General features: G+C 37.3%; 1 protein-coding gene across 11 annotated transcripts in view; it reads left to right on the top strand.

Annotated features, from left to right (window-relative positions):
* Positions 1-18,686, top strand: part of DMD (dystrophin) — a 1,858,252-nt gene that overhangs the window by 776,792 nt on the left and 1,062,774 nt on the right. For all 11 annotated transcript variants that reach the window (XM_069970999.1, XM_069971008.1, XM_069971005.1 and 8 more), the window contains 2 exons: positions 634-786; positions 3,871-4,053. In XM_069970999.1, coding sequence (XP_069827100.1) covers positions 634-786; positions 3,871-4,053 — 336 coding nt within the window. The remainder of the gene's footprint in view (positions 1-633; positions 787-3,870; positions 4,054-18,686) is intronic.

Below are 18,686 nucleotides of genomic sequence, written 5' to 3'. Positions count from 1 at the left end.
AACTTTTGTAGAAAATCTGTCTGCCCAGAATTCTCCTTTTATGTTTGTGTGTTGAAATTGGGCAAGTATGAGGACAAGTGAAAGAATCTGAGCAACTTTGAAAATAGCCAAAAGACTAAATTGCTATTACCCACCAAAAGTGGTCTAAGGAAAAAAGTATAGGCAGTTTTATACATTGGGCAGTGATTTGCTTAGAATCCTTGTTCCTGGCATTCATACAGCTGTTTACAACTTTTAGTTTTCTTGTGAAATCCTCTGACATACTCAGTACCATTATAGTATATGGCCCTGTGAGAATATAGTGACAGCCATGTTTAACTAATTAGTGGCCGTACCAGTAAAAATAATAAACAGCGCATGCTTACCTGCACACAACTACTGCATGTGTCTCCGGGTCCCTCCTCACTGACGGCCCGTAGATTAAAGCTTTAGAGTACAATCACCTACTTAAAGTGTGGTCAGTCTGGTTGCCTAAGAATCTGTACAATATCATAAGCCATACAACATTTTTTTTTTAATTTGATGTACACTATACAGCAACATTTATATATATTATTAACTGGAAAATAGCTGTAAATTAAATTTTTATTGTTTATTGTGTTATTTTATTTGTGTCATTCATACTCTGAATAGGATTTGAGATCTCAAAGAAGAAAAAAAGCCCTAGAGATTTCCCATCAGTGGTATCAGTACAAGAGACAATCTGACGATTTACTAAAGTGTTTGGATGATATTGAAAAGAAAATAGCTAGTCTTCCAGAACCCAAAGATGAGCAGAAGCTTAAGGTACTCTTATTTATATATTTGTCCTTTGTACAGTACATTTCTGTTTCTGGGTCATCTGTAAAATGTGGTATCATTGTTTTATAAATCCAATTAATGCAATGTAAAATATGATATGTAACTTTTTGGAAATTACAATTGTCTTCCATAGAAAGTTAAATCCTTTTCTAAATAATTGCATATACTGTATTTTGTAATTGAATGCATGTCATTCTACACTGCATGTGGATTTTGTCTACATCTTTCCATTGTATAGATTGGACTTAAAGGGAACCTGTCACTAGCTTAATACTGCCTTAAATGAGGGCAGCATAAACTAGTGACAAACATTTTGAACAGAATGGCCTTTTACTTACATAATTATGTTCAGTCATTCTCCAGATATGCAAAAGAGTGGGCTTTGTGCTGCCCCACTCCCTCTACTTTCTAGATGTTGATTGACAGCTGTCTACCTATTTACAGTATAAATAGACAATTGCCAATCAGTCGCTGGTGAGCTTAGTGTGCTTGTGATCATGAATATCCAGGACTACTGAGTAGAGGCACATAATGGAAAAGTCTAGTTTGACATCCTCTGAGTAATTGTTATTAAGGGGGATATCTCTAAATCAGTTCCAAGGAAAAATGATCCATCATTCCATTTAGCGTCTGTCTCTAGTTTATGCTACCCTCAGATATGGCAACATAAACCTACTGACAGTCTCTTTAAAAATAAGAATAGAACTGTAACTGCATCATTAAAAATCATGGCCAATCACTATATTCCTCTTTGGTATATTTTCTAGACCTCTAGATGCCTACTGTCTTCTTTTATTTTAAGACCATGTTCACACACAATAAAGTAATTCCAAAATATGGCTGTAATTTTGAGTGAAAATAAAACAATGTTTGATATGAAAAAAGCCATTTTATGCAAAAACAGATTGTATATAATGAGCACGTTCACTAGTTTGATGGTCGTAATCAATTACGTCTGCTATACTACTATATTGATGGGCAATTTCTCGTTGACTTCAGAGAGTCACATTATTACATTAAAAATGCTGTCAATTTTTACCTCATGATTATGGCTTTATTGCAATATTTTTATTGTGTGTGAACCTACCATAGTGAAGTTAAAGTCTGTTCACACTAAGGCTACATTCATGATCCTTTTTTTTTTTTAAGCAGACTATATTTTGCGTATATTATGTCCGCATCCATGATACATCGATAATGCATCCGTATTCGCTTGTATTTTTTGTGGATCCGTAAAAGTAGAAAATACTTACAAATAAAGGAGGTATGGTCAAAATTATGGCACTACCTACTGTAGAATTATGGGTTCATATTTTTTGCAGACATTACCTGCGTAACATCCATAAATTATAGATGATTCCATAGACTTGTATTGATCTTTTTTTGCCGCAATTATGGTCCGCACTAGGGCATATTATTATTTTTTGCAACATTGATCTTGGCTAAATCGCGAATACGTAAAATTTCAGACAAGTAAGTACTGCCAAAGAAACTTGTGGAAATATACTTTGTCCGTAGTTGCAAACCCTCAAAAAATGCGGACGTGTGAATGAGGCCTAACCTGTGAACATTCAAGCTTTCTGATACTTTGATAGCAAGAAGTGCACTTTTCATCATCATTCATGCTGTCAAAAAAACAGAAAGGCCAACAGAAACCTGACATAAGCATAGCATTAAGGGCTCTATTATAACATTAAGTTATTCAGCCTATTTTATTAATTATGTATCAATTGATTTATTAAAGTGACTCTGTACCCACAATCTGTCCACCCCAAACCGCTTGTACCTTCAGATAGCTGCTTTTAATCTAAGATCTGTCCTGGGGTCTGTTCGGCAGGTGATGCAGTTATTGTCTTAAAAAACAACTTTTAAACTTACAGTCCTGTGCCAAACAGACATGACCTAGAGTGTGTTCTTAAAGCTGGCACAACCTCTCTGTCCCTCCTCCCCACCCTCCTCATCATTAGGAATGCTACAGGCAGATTGTCACATATTCATCAGCTGTGAGAACACGGCACATGGGCTCGATCGTTAAGGCACCTGTGCAGAGGTATAGGAAAAATCCTGCCAGTGGCATTCCTAATGATGAAGAGGGTGGGGAGGAGGGACAGAGGGGTGGTGCAAAGTTGGGGCACGGATACTCTAAGCCATGGCCTTTTGGCACAGGGCTGCAAGTTTATAAGTTGTTTTTTAGGACAATAACTGCATCACCTGCCGAACGGACCCCGGGACAGATCTTGGATTAAAAGCAGCTATCCGAAGGTACAAGTGGATACAATGTCAAAATTGCATGGTATGATTAATAGAGAAGTACAATGATATGGGGGCTTTACTCTTAAGTAAGTCATTATTATAAAAATTATTGCTTATTATATGAGGAATGCAGTCTTGTAAATTTAATTAATTTATTGAGACAATAGAGAACAAACAAAAAATGAAAAATGGATGGGGATCTATTTTAACGTAGAGATTAACGCTAGACTTGGAATATATGTGAAACCTCTAAAATGTTCTTGTTGATAACAATATTGACTGATGTTATGTATCTTTGTTCCAGATGAACTAATGACTAACAGTACGTGGATGACTCTTTCTCATGTTAGCACACTTCATTCATCAGACCATGTCCATATGTTACTGTCCAGTCAATCCAAATTGTCTGCTGCATCCAACCTGTTGTTTTTTTTTTTCTCTTTATATGGAACACATTATTTTGCTTTATTATTGTTTTTGTTTGCCATTAAAAAACAAAACAAGAAAGTATATATAAAAAATGAACTTTTGTTTGGCAGACAAAATTTCACTTATTTAAAAAAAAAAATAAAGTTTGGTTTTGATTTAGCTAAAGGCATAGATAGCTCCTTTATTGCATGTGTTAAATACAAAAAGTGACAGGACCACAATATCTATGCGTTAGTAATATAGTAATATCATAGTGTAAGTTGTTTAATCATTTCTTAAAATAAAGTCTAATAAGAAAGAAGTGACAGAAGTATGTTGCTGCTTCTTCTAATGTAACTTCATTAGATAGCTAACTACTTTGGGCCCTGTATTGGTTTTACTCACTAGGAGATTGATGGAGAATTGGAAATGAAGAAAGAAGACCTGAATGCAGTACACAGGCAAGCTGAACGTTTGTCTAAGGATGGGGCTGCCAAAGCAGTGGGGCCAATTCTGATCCATCTTAACAAACGCTGGCAAGAAATTGAGAGCAAATTTGCTCCATTCAGAAGACTACACTATGCACAAATTGTGAGTTGTACTTGCAAACTTGAGAGTTTGCAACTAACCCAATTCTACTAACAATAGTTCATATAAAGTAGAGTTAAGCTTAGCAAAGATATTTAGTAAAGTCACTGTAGTTTAGTACATATAATCTAGTCAATACTGTACACAAGTAAAACATTACAATCAAACAGTCATTAGTGCATGTTACATTTTTGTTGCTTCATTCATTTTATCATAGCATTTATGGCTATGTTCACATGCTCTATAAACAAGGGCCATTTCGCATGAATGACCGTTGTTTAACATTACCAATTGCTGAAATTAATGATCATGTTCCATAGGTGTCCGTACGTAGCATTAAACATCGGCCGTTGTTTGTATAGCACGTGAATATAGCCTAAAAGTATACAAATCATTTTATCACAAAATAATATATAGAGATAGATTTTCAGTTATTCATTTCATGCAACTTTTTTTTTCATATATAACTAATATATATATATATATATATATATATATATATATATATATATATATATATATATATATTCTCTTGTACAGATAGAAATTAACAAGATTTTCTTGTTTGGAAAAGCTATTTTCAAATACCCTTTAAATTTTGGTTTATAGAATGGAGTCTAATGTTAAGTTCCCACATCCATTTGCAAGAACTGGTAGCTTAAACTATTAATATGGCTCACTTCAGAGGAGCTGGCATGTCCACACACAATTTATTAATTTTAAGTCTAAGGGTGGTATTAAACGGGCCGAGCAGGGCTAGATCGTTGCTCGTTTACTGGGCCTATTATACGGCCCGATAATCGTTTGACAAGAGCTGCAAGGACATCGTTACCGCTGCTCTTGCCGTCCGCTTCTCCCGGGGTCCACTTCTCCCGGGGTCAGCTGGTAGGCCGCTCAGCCAATCACAGGCCGGGACCGCCGTGGCCTGTGATTGGCTGAGCGGCCTATCAGCAGACAGGCCGCTAGAGCGCGGGGGACCCCGGGAGAAGCGGACGGCAGGAGCAGCCCTGGAACGTGGATGGGTAATGTATATCGTTAGTCACCGTCCATGCACCGCTATTACACGGCGCCCGACAAAAATAGGGTCTAACCTATATCAACGATCAGCCGATGATCGTTGTCATCGGCTGATCGTTGCATTTATTACACGGAGCGATAATCGGCCGAATCGGGCCAATTCGGCCGATTATCGTTCCGTGTAATAGTACCCTAATTTTGCAATGCTTTAATTTGCCTGTGGTAATCCACACCGCCAGGTTTTCCCACAGATCACAGCTGCTGACTGGGCATCTCAGCTATTAGTTTTATCATTATAAGCCCCGATATTCATAAAGGGACATACAGGCCCTGTTACTTGAAAGCCATTTACAGTTTTACTAGAGATTTTTTTTTTTCAGTGCCAATAAAGGTCTTATTGAGATACAACAAAGTTTAACCTAGTGATGTGTCCAAAGTTTGTAAGAACTTGTGGGCATTCAGCTGTGTAATAAGATAGTCTTAGAGGTTTCCTACACAGAATAAATTGTAAAAAAAATAATGTTTATTTAGAAAATGTACAAAATGTTGAGAGTATAACAAAAGATTGACCACAAAAGTGATGATCTGAAGTACAACATTCCCTTTTCGCACTGTGGTGGTGATTACAGACATGGAGGTTGTTGAAATAGTGTTTTAGTCTAAGGGTCCTATTACACGGAGCGATTTTTAAGGATTAACAACTAACAATAAACTATCGCAAACGAAAGTGTTTATCGTTAACCTGAAATAATTCACCATACTACACAGAACGATGGTCGTTAGATACGATTGTTATTGCGATCGTTTATTACTTCTGATCTCAGGAAAATAATGGGCAATGTGCTATTACACTGAACGATTAGTGAAAAAATGCGGAACTTGAGCGAACAAACGTAGAATAACAGCAAACGATTAACGATAATTTTAGGTTCAGATCTAAATCAACAATCAACGACATACAAACGATTTTTCGATCGTTGCATACGATTACACAGAACAATTATCATTTAAATTTGAATGATACTATGATTTTTCGCACGATAATCGTCTAGTGTAATTGGGCCCTAAGATCCATTTCAATGTATGTTTATAAGGTCAAATTTCCCAGCATAGTTTTCACTAAATTTTACTTCCAATTGTTACATTTATTATATAATTAGCAATACTGGAGAAAAAAAAGGAAAAAGATCCAAATTCTTAGTGTTTTTATCCTGTTATTGACATTTGACATAATAGATGTCTCAAATATCTGGGGACGTGTGCACTAATGCTTACACAATATGACTACTACCATGTGGCCTCATACACTGAACAGTAAACTTCAATGTATTAACTATATGGCTACTGATGTGCTTAAAAGTTTACATACCCCAGCAGAATTTTTGCTTTCTTTTTTTGTCAAACTAATGTGTTTTTTCTTTTTAAATCATAACGACAAACAAAATCATCCAAATGATGAAAAGTTTACATACCCTAGATCTAAATACCATGTATTGCCCCCTCTAACATCAATGACAGCTTGAAGTCTTTTGTTATAGTTATGGATGAGGCTCTCAGATGGTAAAGTTGCCCAATTTTCATGGAAAAAAAAGCTTCCAGTTCCAATAAATTCCTGGGCTGTCCTGCATGAATCTCCCCAGAGTGGCTCAATGATTTCAGAATACTCAGATGACCACTCCAGAAACTTCACTGTGTTTTGTTGTAGCCAATGACAGTCAGACTTGACATAGTCTTTTGGACTGTTGTTGTGTTGGACTGTCCAAGTACATCCAATACGCAGCTTCCTGACTAATGAGGGCAAATTTACCTCTAGTATTTGCTGATAACCTGCTGAATTCATCTTGCCTTAAACTTTGACCAAGTTTGCTGTGCCTTTGTAGCTCACACATCTCCAAAACATCAGTGATCCACCCCTGCATTTACAGTGTTCTGTTCTTTCATCATAGGCCTTGTTGACACCTTTGCAATGTTTGTGGTTGTGGCCAAAAAGTAGAATTTTGGTCTCATCACTCCAAATGACATTGTTCCAGAGGTTTTGAGGCTTCTCTCTGTGCTGTTTGGCGTATTGTAGGCATGAGATTTTGTGACATTTGCGCAATAATGGCTTTCTTCTGGTGACTCGACCACACCACTATTTTTCAGAGTCCTGTATTTTAGCTTCTGTTATTTGTGGGTTTTTCTTTGCATCCTGAACAATTTTCCTAGCAGTGATGGCTGAAATTTTTGTTGGGCTACACTGCTAAATCGCATTTTAATTCCTTGGATATCAGAACAAAGTGAGTGTTCTGGAGTGGCTATCTCAATCTCCTGACCTCAATATCAATGAGCCACTCTGGGGAGATCACAAACACACAGTGCAAGGCAGCCCAGGAATTCACAGGAACTGGAGGCTTTTTGCCAAGAAGAATGGGCAGCTTTTCCATCTGAGAAAATAAATAGCCTTATCCACTGTTATCATAAAAGACTTCAAGCTGTCATTAATGTTAGAGGGGGAAATAAATGGTATTAAGATCTGGGGCATGTTAACTTTTGATCAGGGTCATTTAGTTGTCATTATGATTTTAAAAGAGAAAACATAGTAGTTTGGCAACAAATGGCTTTTCCAACCACTAACCATGAGTGTAAAAAAGTTTTTGTGTTATCATTCATATTCTGTAGAAAAAGGAAAAGACATAAAAAAATTCTGCGAAGGTATGTAAACTTTTGAGCACAACTATGTTCACACACCTTCCAAATGTTGTTTACTGTGTTCTAATATAGTCTATAAAAAAAACGTCACTCAGTGCACATATTTAGGAGATACATAAAAACTGACAAACAGCAAAACTGTCTAGCTTTTCTACAGCAACCAATCAGAACTCGTCTTTCATATATGTGATTGGATGTTATAGGAAAACTTAATCCTTATTATTTATTAGAATTATAATGTTGGAATTATAGGCGTTTTTATTTAATGTGTGCATAACAATGGCTTTTCCATTAACATCTGAGACAGATTATTATTGTTATTATTATTATTATTATTATTATTACTGTAATGCAAGACTACTAAGAAAATTTGTTAGAATGATACTTTGTTGCAACATATTTAGATGACTGACAAAGTTAGTAAAACATCTTTAGGTCACATTTGTTGAAATAGTGGAGTGCTTCCTATACAGCAACTAGATATGCACACAATCTCTTAATCTAATCTGATAATTTTTACGGATTTTTATTCAGCCAGGCCTTGTTCCTTTTTGCTGCTTTGCAAGACAATTGTTGTCAGAGATGTCTTCTCTCAGCTGACAGTCTATAGTGTATGGGCTGCATTGGACCTAAAGCGACTCTGTAACCGCAATCTGCCCCCCCAAAACCGCTTGTACCTTTGAATAGCTGTTTTAATCCAAGATCTGTCCTGAGTACGTTTGGCAGGTGATGCAGTTATTGTCCTAAAAAAACAACAACTTTTAAACTTGCAGCCCTGTGTCAAATTGGTGTGGCCTACAGTGCCTATGCCCTAGGCTTGCACCACCCCTCTATCCCTCCTCCCCGCCCTCTTCACCATTAGGAATGCCCCAGAAAGCATTTCATTTATGCATCACTTGTCTGAAAACTGCACAGGTGCCTTAAAGAAAACCTGTCAGCCCGGCTAAGGTGGCGGAGCCCGCCCAACCCCTTTGTGGGACCCGACATACTTAACCCTCCCTGCTCCCGCTCCTGGACCCAGTCCTGGGGCGGAGAAATCGCGTCCTCAAGCTGAGAATATGCGTTATGCAAATCAATAGAGAGAAGACCTCTGCCACTTTAGCCGGGCTGACAGGTCCTCTTTAACGATCCAACACATGTGCAGCGTTCAGACAAGTGATGATTAGGAGAAATGCTGCCTGGGGGCATTCCTAATGGTGAAAAGGGCTGGGAGGAGGGAGGGAGACACGGTGCTAGCCTAGGGCATAGACACTCTAGGCCACGCCAATTTGATACAGGGCTGAAAGTTTAAAAGTTGTTTTTTAGGACAATAACTGCATCACCTGCTGAATGGACCACAGGACAGATCTTGGATTAAAGACAGGTATTTAAAGTTAAAGTGGTTTGTGGGAGTCAGATTGTGGGTACAGAGTTGCTTTAAAATGAATGTATAACCAAGTTGTTTTCTTTTTTTTTTTTACACCGATTAGAGACAGATACTGAGACATTTTCTTTTGTTTTCTAATATGTGTGTGTGTGTGTATTTTTTTTTATTTTTTTCCATTTACTATTTGGCTCTTTTTATGGCATGAACCATTTTTTCCTGAGCTGCTGTTAGCAGTATTGAAAGATTTTGCTTTACAGCAAGCCGTATGGACATAGGAAAGATATACTGGCGTTGACCCTTGCAAGATTTGAGAATTATTTTATAATGTATAATGTAAGATAGTAACATAGGAAATTAGAGAAAAAAAATCACCAAAAATTCTTACAAAATATGTTGAACATAACTCAATTTAAACAATAGGTCTTTTTCTGATTATACATTTCCTTTACTAATGGGATCCCGGCTACTATGGGATCCCGGCTGGAGCGTATACACATCGTATACGCTCCCACCGGGATCCCGTGCGGCGTCGCAAAGAGCTGACATGTCAGTTTTCTGCCGCCGCAATTCTTTGAATTGCGGCCGTAGGAAACCCTGTCAGCTCACACAGCGAGCGAGCACTGTGTGCTATGGGAGGTTCTGATGCGGGCGCGCTGATGCGCCTGCATCAGGACCCTGCGGCCAAAAGATCATCCAGCCAGTACTGCAGTACCGGCCGGGATGATCCGGGCAGAGACCGGCCGTTCCGTGACCCGGCCGGTCTCTATAAGTTGTGTGAACATAGCCTAAATCTGCTTTTAAGAGAGCTGGGTGATTAATACAGTTGTTATTACAGTTGTTAGCTGTCATGACAGGAGTTGTCATGTGGAGTTATGATTGCAACATATGCTTAGTTTTCAGCTTAATGCAAACAGATTATACATTGCTGAATAGGAAGAATTCTGGCAAATTAGCCAGCTATACTAACAGCCATATTCGTTGTCATGCAGCAATAGAAGTAATAGTAATAGAAGTAAAAACACCTAATACATTTTGACGTGCAAGGATTAAATGACCACCCATTCCCAAAACCTTACCAAGTGTTTTTTTAACAAAAAGAAAATTTCCAAAAATCAATGTCTTCTTTATAGCATACAGTACAATCAGAACATGTTTTATTGCTTTTGGTAGGGCTTTACAATAAAGGCTTAAAGATGCTCCTGGCTCTGTCACATGACAAGATGGCCTCATAATGTAAATCTATTAGGCACGTCTCTTTCACTGACACAGAATGGGGATTGGACTACACAGGTGTCGGACGCGTTCCTCTTTCTATTGATCGGTCTGAGTGGTATGAAAAAAACTTTTGACATATCTCTTTGACATGTCAAAAAGTTTTAGTTTTTTAAAAAGTTGTTTCATTGATAGAAGTTTCAAGATAATCATATATCTTCTCTAATATTGTCTTAGATCAGTTTGGTTTCTCTAAGGAAAGATAAGGTATCAGGTAGATCAATCAAGAGAATTTCTTTTTTTAAAGCAACATAATCTTTTATTATACCTAAATAAGATGTAAGACCTAACAAAGGAAGCTTGTGATCTAGAAAGGTGTTGTCAATATATACCTAAATATTACTTGCATTCAAATAAGAAATCATCCTGATCTATCTGCCTAGTAACCTACCTTAATGCTGTCGTTTTGATCCTTCTTCCACATAGTTGGAATAGTAACAGTTATGTGTGTAGATATTAAGAGATTAAGGGGGTTATGCAGTTATATAGATATACAATTTACTTCTATTTAAAAATCTCAAGTCTTCCCATACTTATCAGCTGTTGACAGGAACAGGAACTGTCCAGAGCAGCAGCTAATCCCCATAGAAAACCTCTCCTGCTCTGGACAGTTCCTGTCTCAGACAGAGATGTCAGCAGAGAGCACAGTGTCAGGTCAAAAAGAAAAAGCATGTCCTGAAGGACATACAACAGCTGATAAGTATGGGAAGACTTGAGATTTTTAAATAAAAGTAAATTATAAATCTATATAAATTCCTGAAACCAGATTATTTGAATGAAAAAGATTTTAATAAAATTTAATAAAAGTGACAACACAAATGGGGATTTGAGACGTGTATGCCAGAAAACTGGTGTGCAAAGGTCAAAGATTTTGCATAAGCCTCATTTTCCAATTTTCTAAAATGTGTATGGATCTCTGTTGCCTCACTCAGATTTACTGTTATTTATGCCAGGAATTGAAATAAATTATGGCTGAACTCTATATCAGCTATGCCAGTCCAAACTCAGACAGAACTGTTCAAGATGCGCCTAAACAATTTAGTGCATCTTGCATTGTTTTACTTAAAGGCATATCCCTGTCTCAACTAATATCGTCTCACTTAGAAAATGAGCTGTCAACAATGGGAGGGAAAGAGCAGCATATCAGGAGAACAAGGCAAGTTTGCTAAATAAATGTATTTGCAAAATTATTTGACTTAACAAGCCTTACTTGGGGAAACTTTCAGCAGGTTAGACTAATCTAATCTGGTGATATGTCCCTATTGCCCAGGAAACGCAGAGGAGGTAGGTATGTCTCTTACCTTCCTCTTCGTCATCTTCCTGTGCAGTTAGTTGTGTGCTTCATGGTACGTTAGGAGCACTGGGGCACCCTTTAGGAGCACTGCCTGCCCCATAGTGCTAATCCACTCTTTAATGGCCTGCCCCTTTCTAATGATAATGAATGGAGCCAGACATTTGAGGGCTGGTACGATCAGCGCTATGGGGGTGGGCAGTGCTCCTAACAATCTGACATGACCGTGGAGCACAAGACTAACTGCACCAGAATGATGCAGAGGAGGAAGGTAAGAGACAAACCTACCTACTCTGAATCTCCTGTGCAATAGGGACATATCTACAGGTTAGATTCATCTAACCTGCTCATAGTTTCCCTTTAAGTACTTAAGTGAAACTCAAGTCTTCATAAATTTCTTTCTTAATGTTCCTATGAAAAAGTTTAGTGCAGATATGAATTATTCTCATGAAGGCATAGCTACAGTTAGTACATGTACACTACAGTTTCAGTCTTTGGATGTCTAAATGAAGCTGTTGTTTTTTTTGTTTGTTTTTTTCCTATTTTATTATACATACATATTGACCTGTAAACTGTAATATAAAGCACTAATCCTTTGCCATTAAGTTTATTGCACTCAATGATGTCTGCCTATGGGGTAGCATAATAATGGCAGCCCTTTAGTTATGTCACGTTGAATTTATAATGGTAGGCCTTTCTATAAATTGAAAACTGACACAATTACTAAATACTTAGTTCCCAGGTAAAACAGCACCAGTGCCAAGGTTGGCACAAGGGCAGTCCAGACTATTCCACTGGGCTTTACTTTAATATTTCATGGCTGTGAACTCCCTCTGGCTTCTGTATAGAAATGGAGATTACTACTAATGTAACAGCTGCACTAGGCGACAGTCCAAGCCTGTGTTCAGTAAACACTTCGGTCCTGGTCACTGGCAGACCCTGCTTCTGTTTGGCTCTAGATCTGCATTCATTGTAATAATCAATCTCAGCAATGGGTGCTAGAAAATGACATTGATAGTAGTGCTGAAATAAATGTTTCTTGCCATCACTTATAGTGGTTGTTATGTACAATTCAGAGCTTGGAAATCTTACCATTATGGTTAATATATACCTTTTCATTAGATATGAGACAGATTATAAAAATTATTTGATTTGACAATAAAATTGATTCACCTTATCCTTCCCAAAAGACAGACTCAGACGGAGTAGTGATTGTTCTTCTCATGTCCCTTTTCATTACATCACACACTATATTACTAATAAAACTTTTCAACTGCCTATAAAAGTAAAACAATATATTACCAGTATAAAACAATCATAAAACATTGATGGGCAGATATAGCAGAGGATTCTTAGTGATTGCTGCTATTCTTTAAAAGGTTTTGTTACTATAGGACATTTTATAAAAGTTTGAATTGCCACCAGTGCCAAGGTCTGGTTAGAAAAGAAGGCACCATGTATATACATGTACTGTCCATGGAAGACCACTTCATAAGTGCCCAACACACAAGTTCACTTTACTAAAATGGAACATAGCCAGAACTGGATCTAGAGAGGACATAGTGATAGCCTAATCCAGATCCTGTAGATTAGTCTGGACCAATTGATGTTGAATCAAAAGTAATCTATAGATACTGACTGACATTACCTGCTAAATTATTTCTTTTCAGTAAGGACATTGGTCAGGGATCTTCCTATGGCATCCTATTACATCTCCACATTCATTTCTCAAATTTATTATTTTACTGGTAAAATAAAAGCTGAGCTGTGGTTAGTTTCTTTGGGCAAATTTTGACATATTTGACATATTATGAGTGATATACTTCTATTCTGTTCTTTTATTTATATATAAAATACGGTAAAAAAAATCAATTTTATTTCTGTACACAACTCTGTAAAAATGACAAATTACTGTTTTAAAGAAGATACGAAATACAAAACATATTTCATTACTTTAACACAGTTGAGTTTTATTTCCTTGAGTAAGGTATGTTCTAAAATGTCTAAGCACCTGTAGATAAACGTATACGTTTGCTATGCATTACTGCATTACGGTATATTAGGCAAAGGCTTCCTTAGCATGTCCTAGACCTTCAGTATTATTTTTTTTCATTCACATTCAACGAATGCCTCGTTATAGACTGAAAGAACTAATTACTAGAGAGAACAATTTGCCAATTCCTATGCTGAAATGAACACAATTTAGTTTCTCAATTTGTGCGCAAATTAAACAATACCATAGGGATTTCATTGAAGAGACTTTACATCAGTATCTTGAAAGTTATTTGACTCTCTAAATATATACCTCCTCATCAAATATTCATAAAGGGGCATTCCATTTATATTGTTAAAAATGCCTAAAAGATCAACTTTTGATGTTTGCCACCATGTTCTTTTTAAGATATTAGAGCAGATTAAGGCAATATTAATAGTAGTAGTAGTAATAATAATAATAATAATAATAATAATAATAATGCTTTTATTTGTATAGCGCCTAATAATCCACAGCACTGGTCTCTTTCCCCATTCAGATTAGGGCTCACAATCTAAATTCGGCTATCAATATGTTTTGGGTGTGAGAGGAAACCAGAGCACAAAGAGGAAACCCACACAAACACTGAGAGAAAATACAAACTCTACTGCCATTGGCTATGTTCACACAATGGTTTTTCAGCTCAGTTTAAAATGACTTCCGTTATTTTGAGGCTAATATAATGGACGTTAGTTAGCTGTCTGGCCTCCCCTTAGTGCAATAAAGGCTGCTAGTACATTATTCTAGTTTGGGGTTAGTAATTGGACTTTCAGTGTGTCTTAATTGAAAAGTCCATTGAATTTAATAGTAAAAACAGAAAAAGAACGGGGGAAGCAGAAAAACTGTGTGTGAACTACTAATAAAAGACGTCCGAAAATAATGATCAGGTTCATTATTTTGACGCCCGTGGCAAAAACGTCCGTTATGTGTGCATTGGACATCTGTCTTCCCATTGACTTCAATGCATTGCCTTTGCAGTCAGATCTTGGCAAAAACGGACGTTATTTTAAATATGAAAATCGGCCGCCTTTTCTATTTTTATGACGTTGTGTGAACATAGCCACAATGTGAACTTATCTTTATATAGTGGAAACAAAGCCCAGATGAAATATAATTTATAATGATAGACAAAAAAAATGTTCATTATCAATATTAACGGCAATCATTATAAAATATCAGCTTTTTGCCTAAAAAACATCTTTTTTAGGTGAAAAGCGGTCGTTATTAATGATCATCATGAATCTTTCTGTTTTCATCTTCGATGTTTGCTCATCTCTAGTGCCCACCAAAACCAGGAGCCATGTGTTGCACAATGACCAAATATAGATCACCACAGAAACTAACAGTGATCTAAGTTTCTTATAAAAGTTCTAATACAATGCCACACATCTTTCCCAGTCATCTATACTTGGAGGTGTAGAGGCTATCCATTTGCAAATTAATACTAACTTAGAAGAGAAAACTCCTCAAAAGTATGTTAATACATTTTCTGGAGATTTTTAAATGAGATGATCTCCCAATAGTGCAAGTTGTGGGGGTTTTTTTTCCAGAGAGCGGCTACTACCTTATCCTCTGTTTTTTAAACTACTTGACTCCAAAAATCTAAATTTTTTCTACATTCCCATAATAGATGTAAAACTGCCCCTCCTTCCCCACACCTGGGGCATCTCTCGTGTGACCATTTCTTAATCTTACATAGAAAAACTGGGGTATGGTAAAGCTGATGAACTATATTGATCTGATTTAGATGGCTTTTTGATGTTTTTATAAACTAACGGCCAATCTAGCTCACAATTCTCTTCCATCTCCTCCTGAAACTTTAGTTGACTGCTAAATTCCTGTCTCATTTCCCCTCTTTGGATTTATAAACAAAGGATATCTCTTTTCTCATAATCCTCTGTTCTTTGATTTTCTTCTAATAAATGGTCTTGTTCTGCAAATTATATCTTACTTGATCTTGATAACTATGCTCCATATGTTATACTGCCACCATACCGTACTTGGTATTCTTAATTCACTTTGAGCCTGCTCCCAACTTTTAATAGATCATCACACCCTCCACTTTCTGAATCCCTACTTCCCAGAGGATTTTCAAGACATTGCAATTCCCGGTGGAGACTAAATTATTATTCCCCTATAATGGAGAGAAGCCAAAAACGCTTTTACCCCGAACACCAAACACAAAAGTTTTCGCTAAGAACTTCACTAAAGTCAAATTCCTCAATGCCCTTGTTGAAAAATATTTTTACTGACATTCAGGCAAGATTACAAAAAAATAAAATAAATAAAAGACATAGAGTAAGTAAGGTTCTTTTTTTTTCTGTACCTTTTACTGCGGATGGGGTGTGCGGGGGCTTTTTTTTTGTTTGTTTTTTTGGGGGGAGGCTAGATTTACTTTTATATGTTTGTCATCAATTCTTTTATTGTAAAATGTTTTTAGCATTGTCTCACATTTTAATTTAGTAAGATTCTTGAAAAAGAAAAAGATAAATAAAAGTTTAATTTAAAAACAAACTGTGATCTAAGTTCACTGCTGTAAACCATGTGGGTTTTAGGTCTTACTTCTGTAATATAAACCTTGAAATGTGGCTATAGTATAGATGCTCCAAAGTGGCCTTAGACATTCTAAAGCAACAGGCGTAGAATTCTAAGCAATTGCAACATGTCATTATTAAGGTGAAATGATTGCACTGCTAATCCCATTGTATCCTAGGGAATATAGACATTTTTCTCATTTTCCATATATGTCCATATGACATTAATAATGCATAAGGAAGACAAATGACTGTGTGTCATCTTTTTGACTCGAGAATAGAGAAGGATTAGATCTCTGATTTCCCATGAATCTTAAAACTGAGAATGGCTTTAAAGAATACTTCATATTATTGACAAAATCTAAAAATAATGCATGATTCTATTAATATACGTTTATAAGCAATTTAAATGTAAGAGTTTAAAACATCATTGACAACACTACATGTCAGTGAATATTTGCAAACACAGTATGCATACTAAGAATAATTGGTATATGTTTGCAGCCTCTAAACTGAATTGTTGTAACTCCTAAGAACAAATGTAAATGTGTTCAACTTGCTTATCATTTCCTTTTTGAAATATCTTAAATGGCACTTTCACTTAAAAAAAAAAAAAAAAAACTTTTGACATGTTTTAGAAACATGTCAAAAGTTTTGATCAGTTGGAGTAAGTGTGCAGACCCCCACAATCATTATAAAAGCTTCACTGCTCAACTCAATGCTCTTCCTTTTTGCTGCAAGATTCAGACTTCATTTTAAAGCGTAACTGTCATTTCAAGGCCATTTTTTTTAAAACATTAAATATCTACAGTTCAAGCGATTTTAAGAAACTCTGTAATCGGTTTTATAAACCAAAAGAGTTTCCTTCTGGACTGAGAAAAGCAATCTCCCAGCCTCCCCCCTCACTTCAGAAGAAGCAGGATTTCTGTGTCCATTATGTGGCTATGGAGAGCGGAGGGGCTGTTAGGAGTGACTGAGCTCGGAGCAGTTCTGCACAGCACAACACCCTGCAATCTTCTCTCAGAAAGTTCATAGATAAGCACTGACCTTTCTGACCCCAGAATCCAGCGTTTTAGGTGCCCAGAGAGTCTACAAACAGCTGACCTTCATGTCACCTCTTCCTGCTCACTCATCTCCCTCGGCCCCTCCCCCCTCCATAAGGATAGAATGGAGAGAGCAGAGCCCGTCTTCACTGGCTTCTCTGTAATGAAGATGTGTTTGCCTGATAATGCACAGATAAGAAGTCAGGGGGTGAGGCTGGGAAATTGCTTCTTGGGTTCAGAAGGAGGCTTTTTTGGCTGATAAAACCTATTACAGAGTTTCTTAAAATCGCTTATACTACTGATTTCTGCAATAAAAAAAAATATGACAGTTACGCTTTAAGTCTATGGAAATTAAGGGCTCATGCAAAAGAGTGGAATTTTTGAGCTGATTCCACACGAAATTCCGCTTGAAAATCCGCCTGTTTAAATTGAGCAAGGCACTTTTCCATTGTTTTCAAAGGGCTTTGCTCTGTGCTTTTCACACTACGGAATTTCCATTGTGGATCCGCTTTCTTTCGGCGGATTCCGGTAAAGGAATCCTATAGTAGTCAATAGGGCTTGTGTTCTGTTTGAAATTCTACTTGAATTACACATACATTCCGCTTGAATTCAGCTCAAATTCTGCTCGATTTCTGCTCAAATTCTGCTCCTATTCTGCCAGAGCAGAATAGAAGAGGCAAGGCACAATCTTTCTTCTTCATTTCCATGTTTTTTGCTGTGTGCATGAGCCCTATGGGTATGTACACACTGAGGAATTGTAGAGGAAAGTTTTCTGCTTGAAATTTCTTGTCTATTCGGCTCTGACAGAATTTGAGAAGAATTTGAGCAGGATTCAATAAGAATTAAAGCAGAATGCAAGCAGAATTTAAAGGACAACTCCCACAATTTTTTTTTTTTTTTTGGCTTATTTAACACACACTACAAAGTTATATAACTTTGTAATGTGGTTAAATAACTGGTCTGGCCCCCTTCCTCCACTTTCCGCCCCCCCCCCCCAGAAGTTAAAGAATGTATACATTACCGATTACGGTCATCACGGTCCTCTTCTCCCGGGCGCCATCTGGTGACGACGATGTCAGAGCCGGGGGGCGGTCCGGGTCTTCTTCCTCCTTGGCGTCTTTATGAAAAGTGAATGGGAGAGAAAAGGCTGCTGGTTCACATGCGCACCAGCAGCCTTTTCATTGGCTGGAGCGCATCACATGGCTTCCAGCTTGCTCAGCCCTGATTGGCTGAGCTTGCTGGAAGCCATGTGATGTGCTCCAGCCAATGAAAAGGCTGCTGGTGCGCATGTGAACCAGCAGCCTTTTCTCTCCCATGCACCCAGAAGTGAGAGACATCGCTGGATGGTGGACGCAGGTGACGGTGAGGCGGATGGCGGGCGAATTGAGTGGTG

The sequence above is a fragment of the Dendropsophus ebraccatus genome, chromosome 5, assembly GCF_027789765.1.
Source record: "Dendropsophus ebraccatus isolate aDenEbr1 chromosome 5, aDenEbr1.pat, whole genome shotgun sequence".
NCBI classification, from domain to species: Eukaryota; Metazoa; Chordata; class Amphibia; order Anura; family Hylidae; genus Dendropsophus; species Dendropsophus ebraccatus.
The sequence above is the reverse complement of the archived record's forward strand: the minus strand, read 5'-3'. Positions and strand labels throughout refer to the sequence as shown.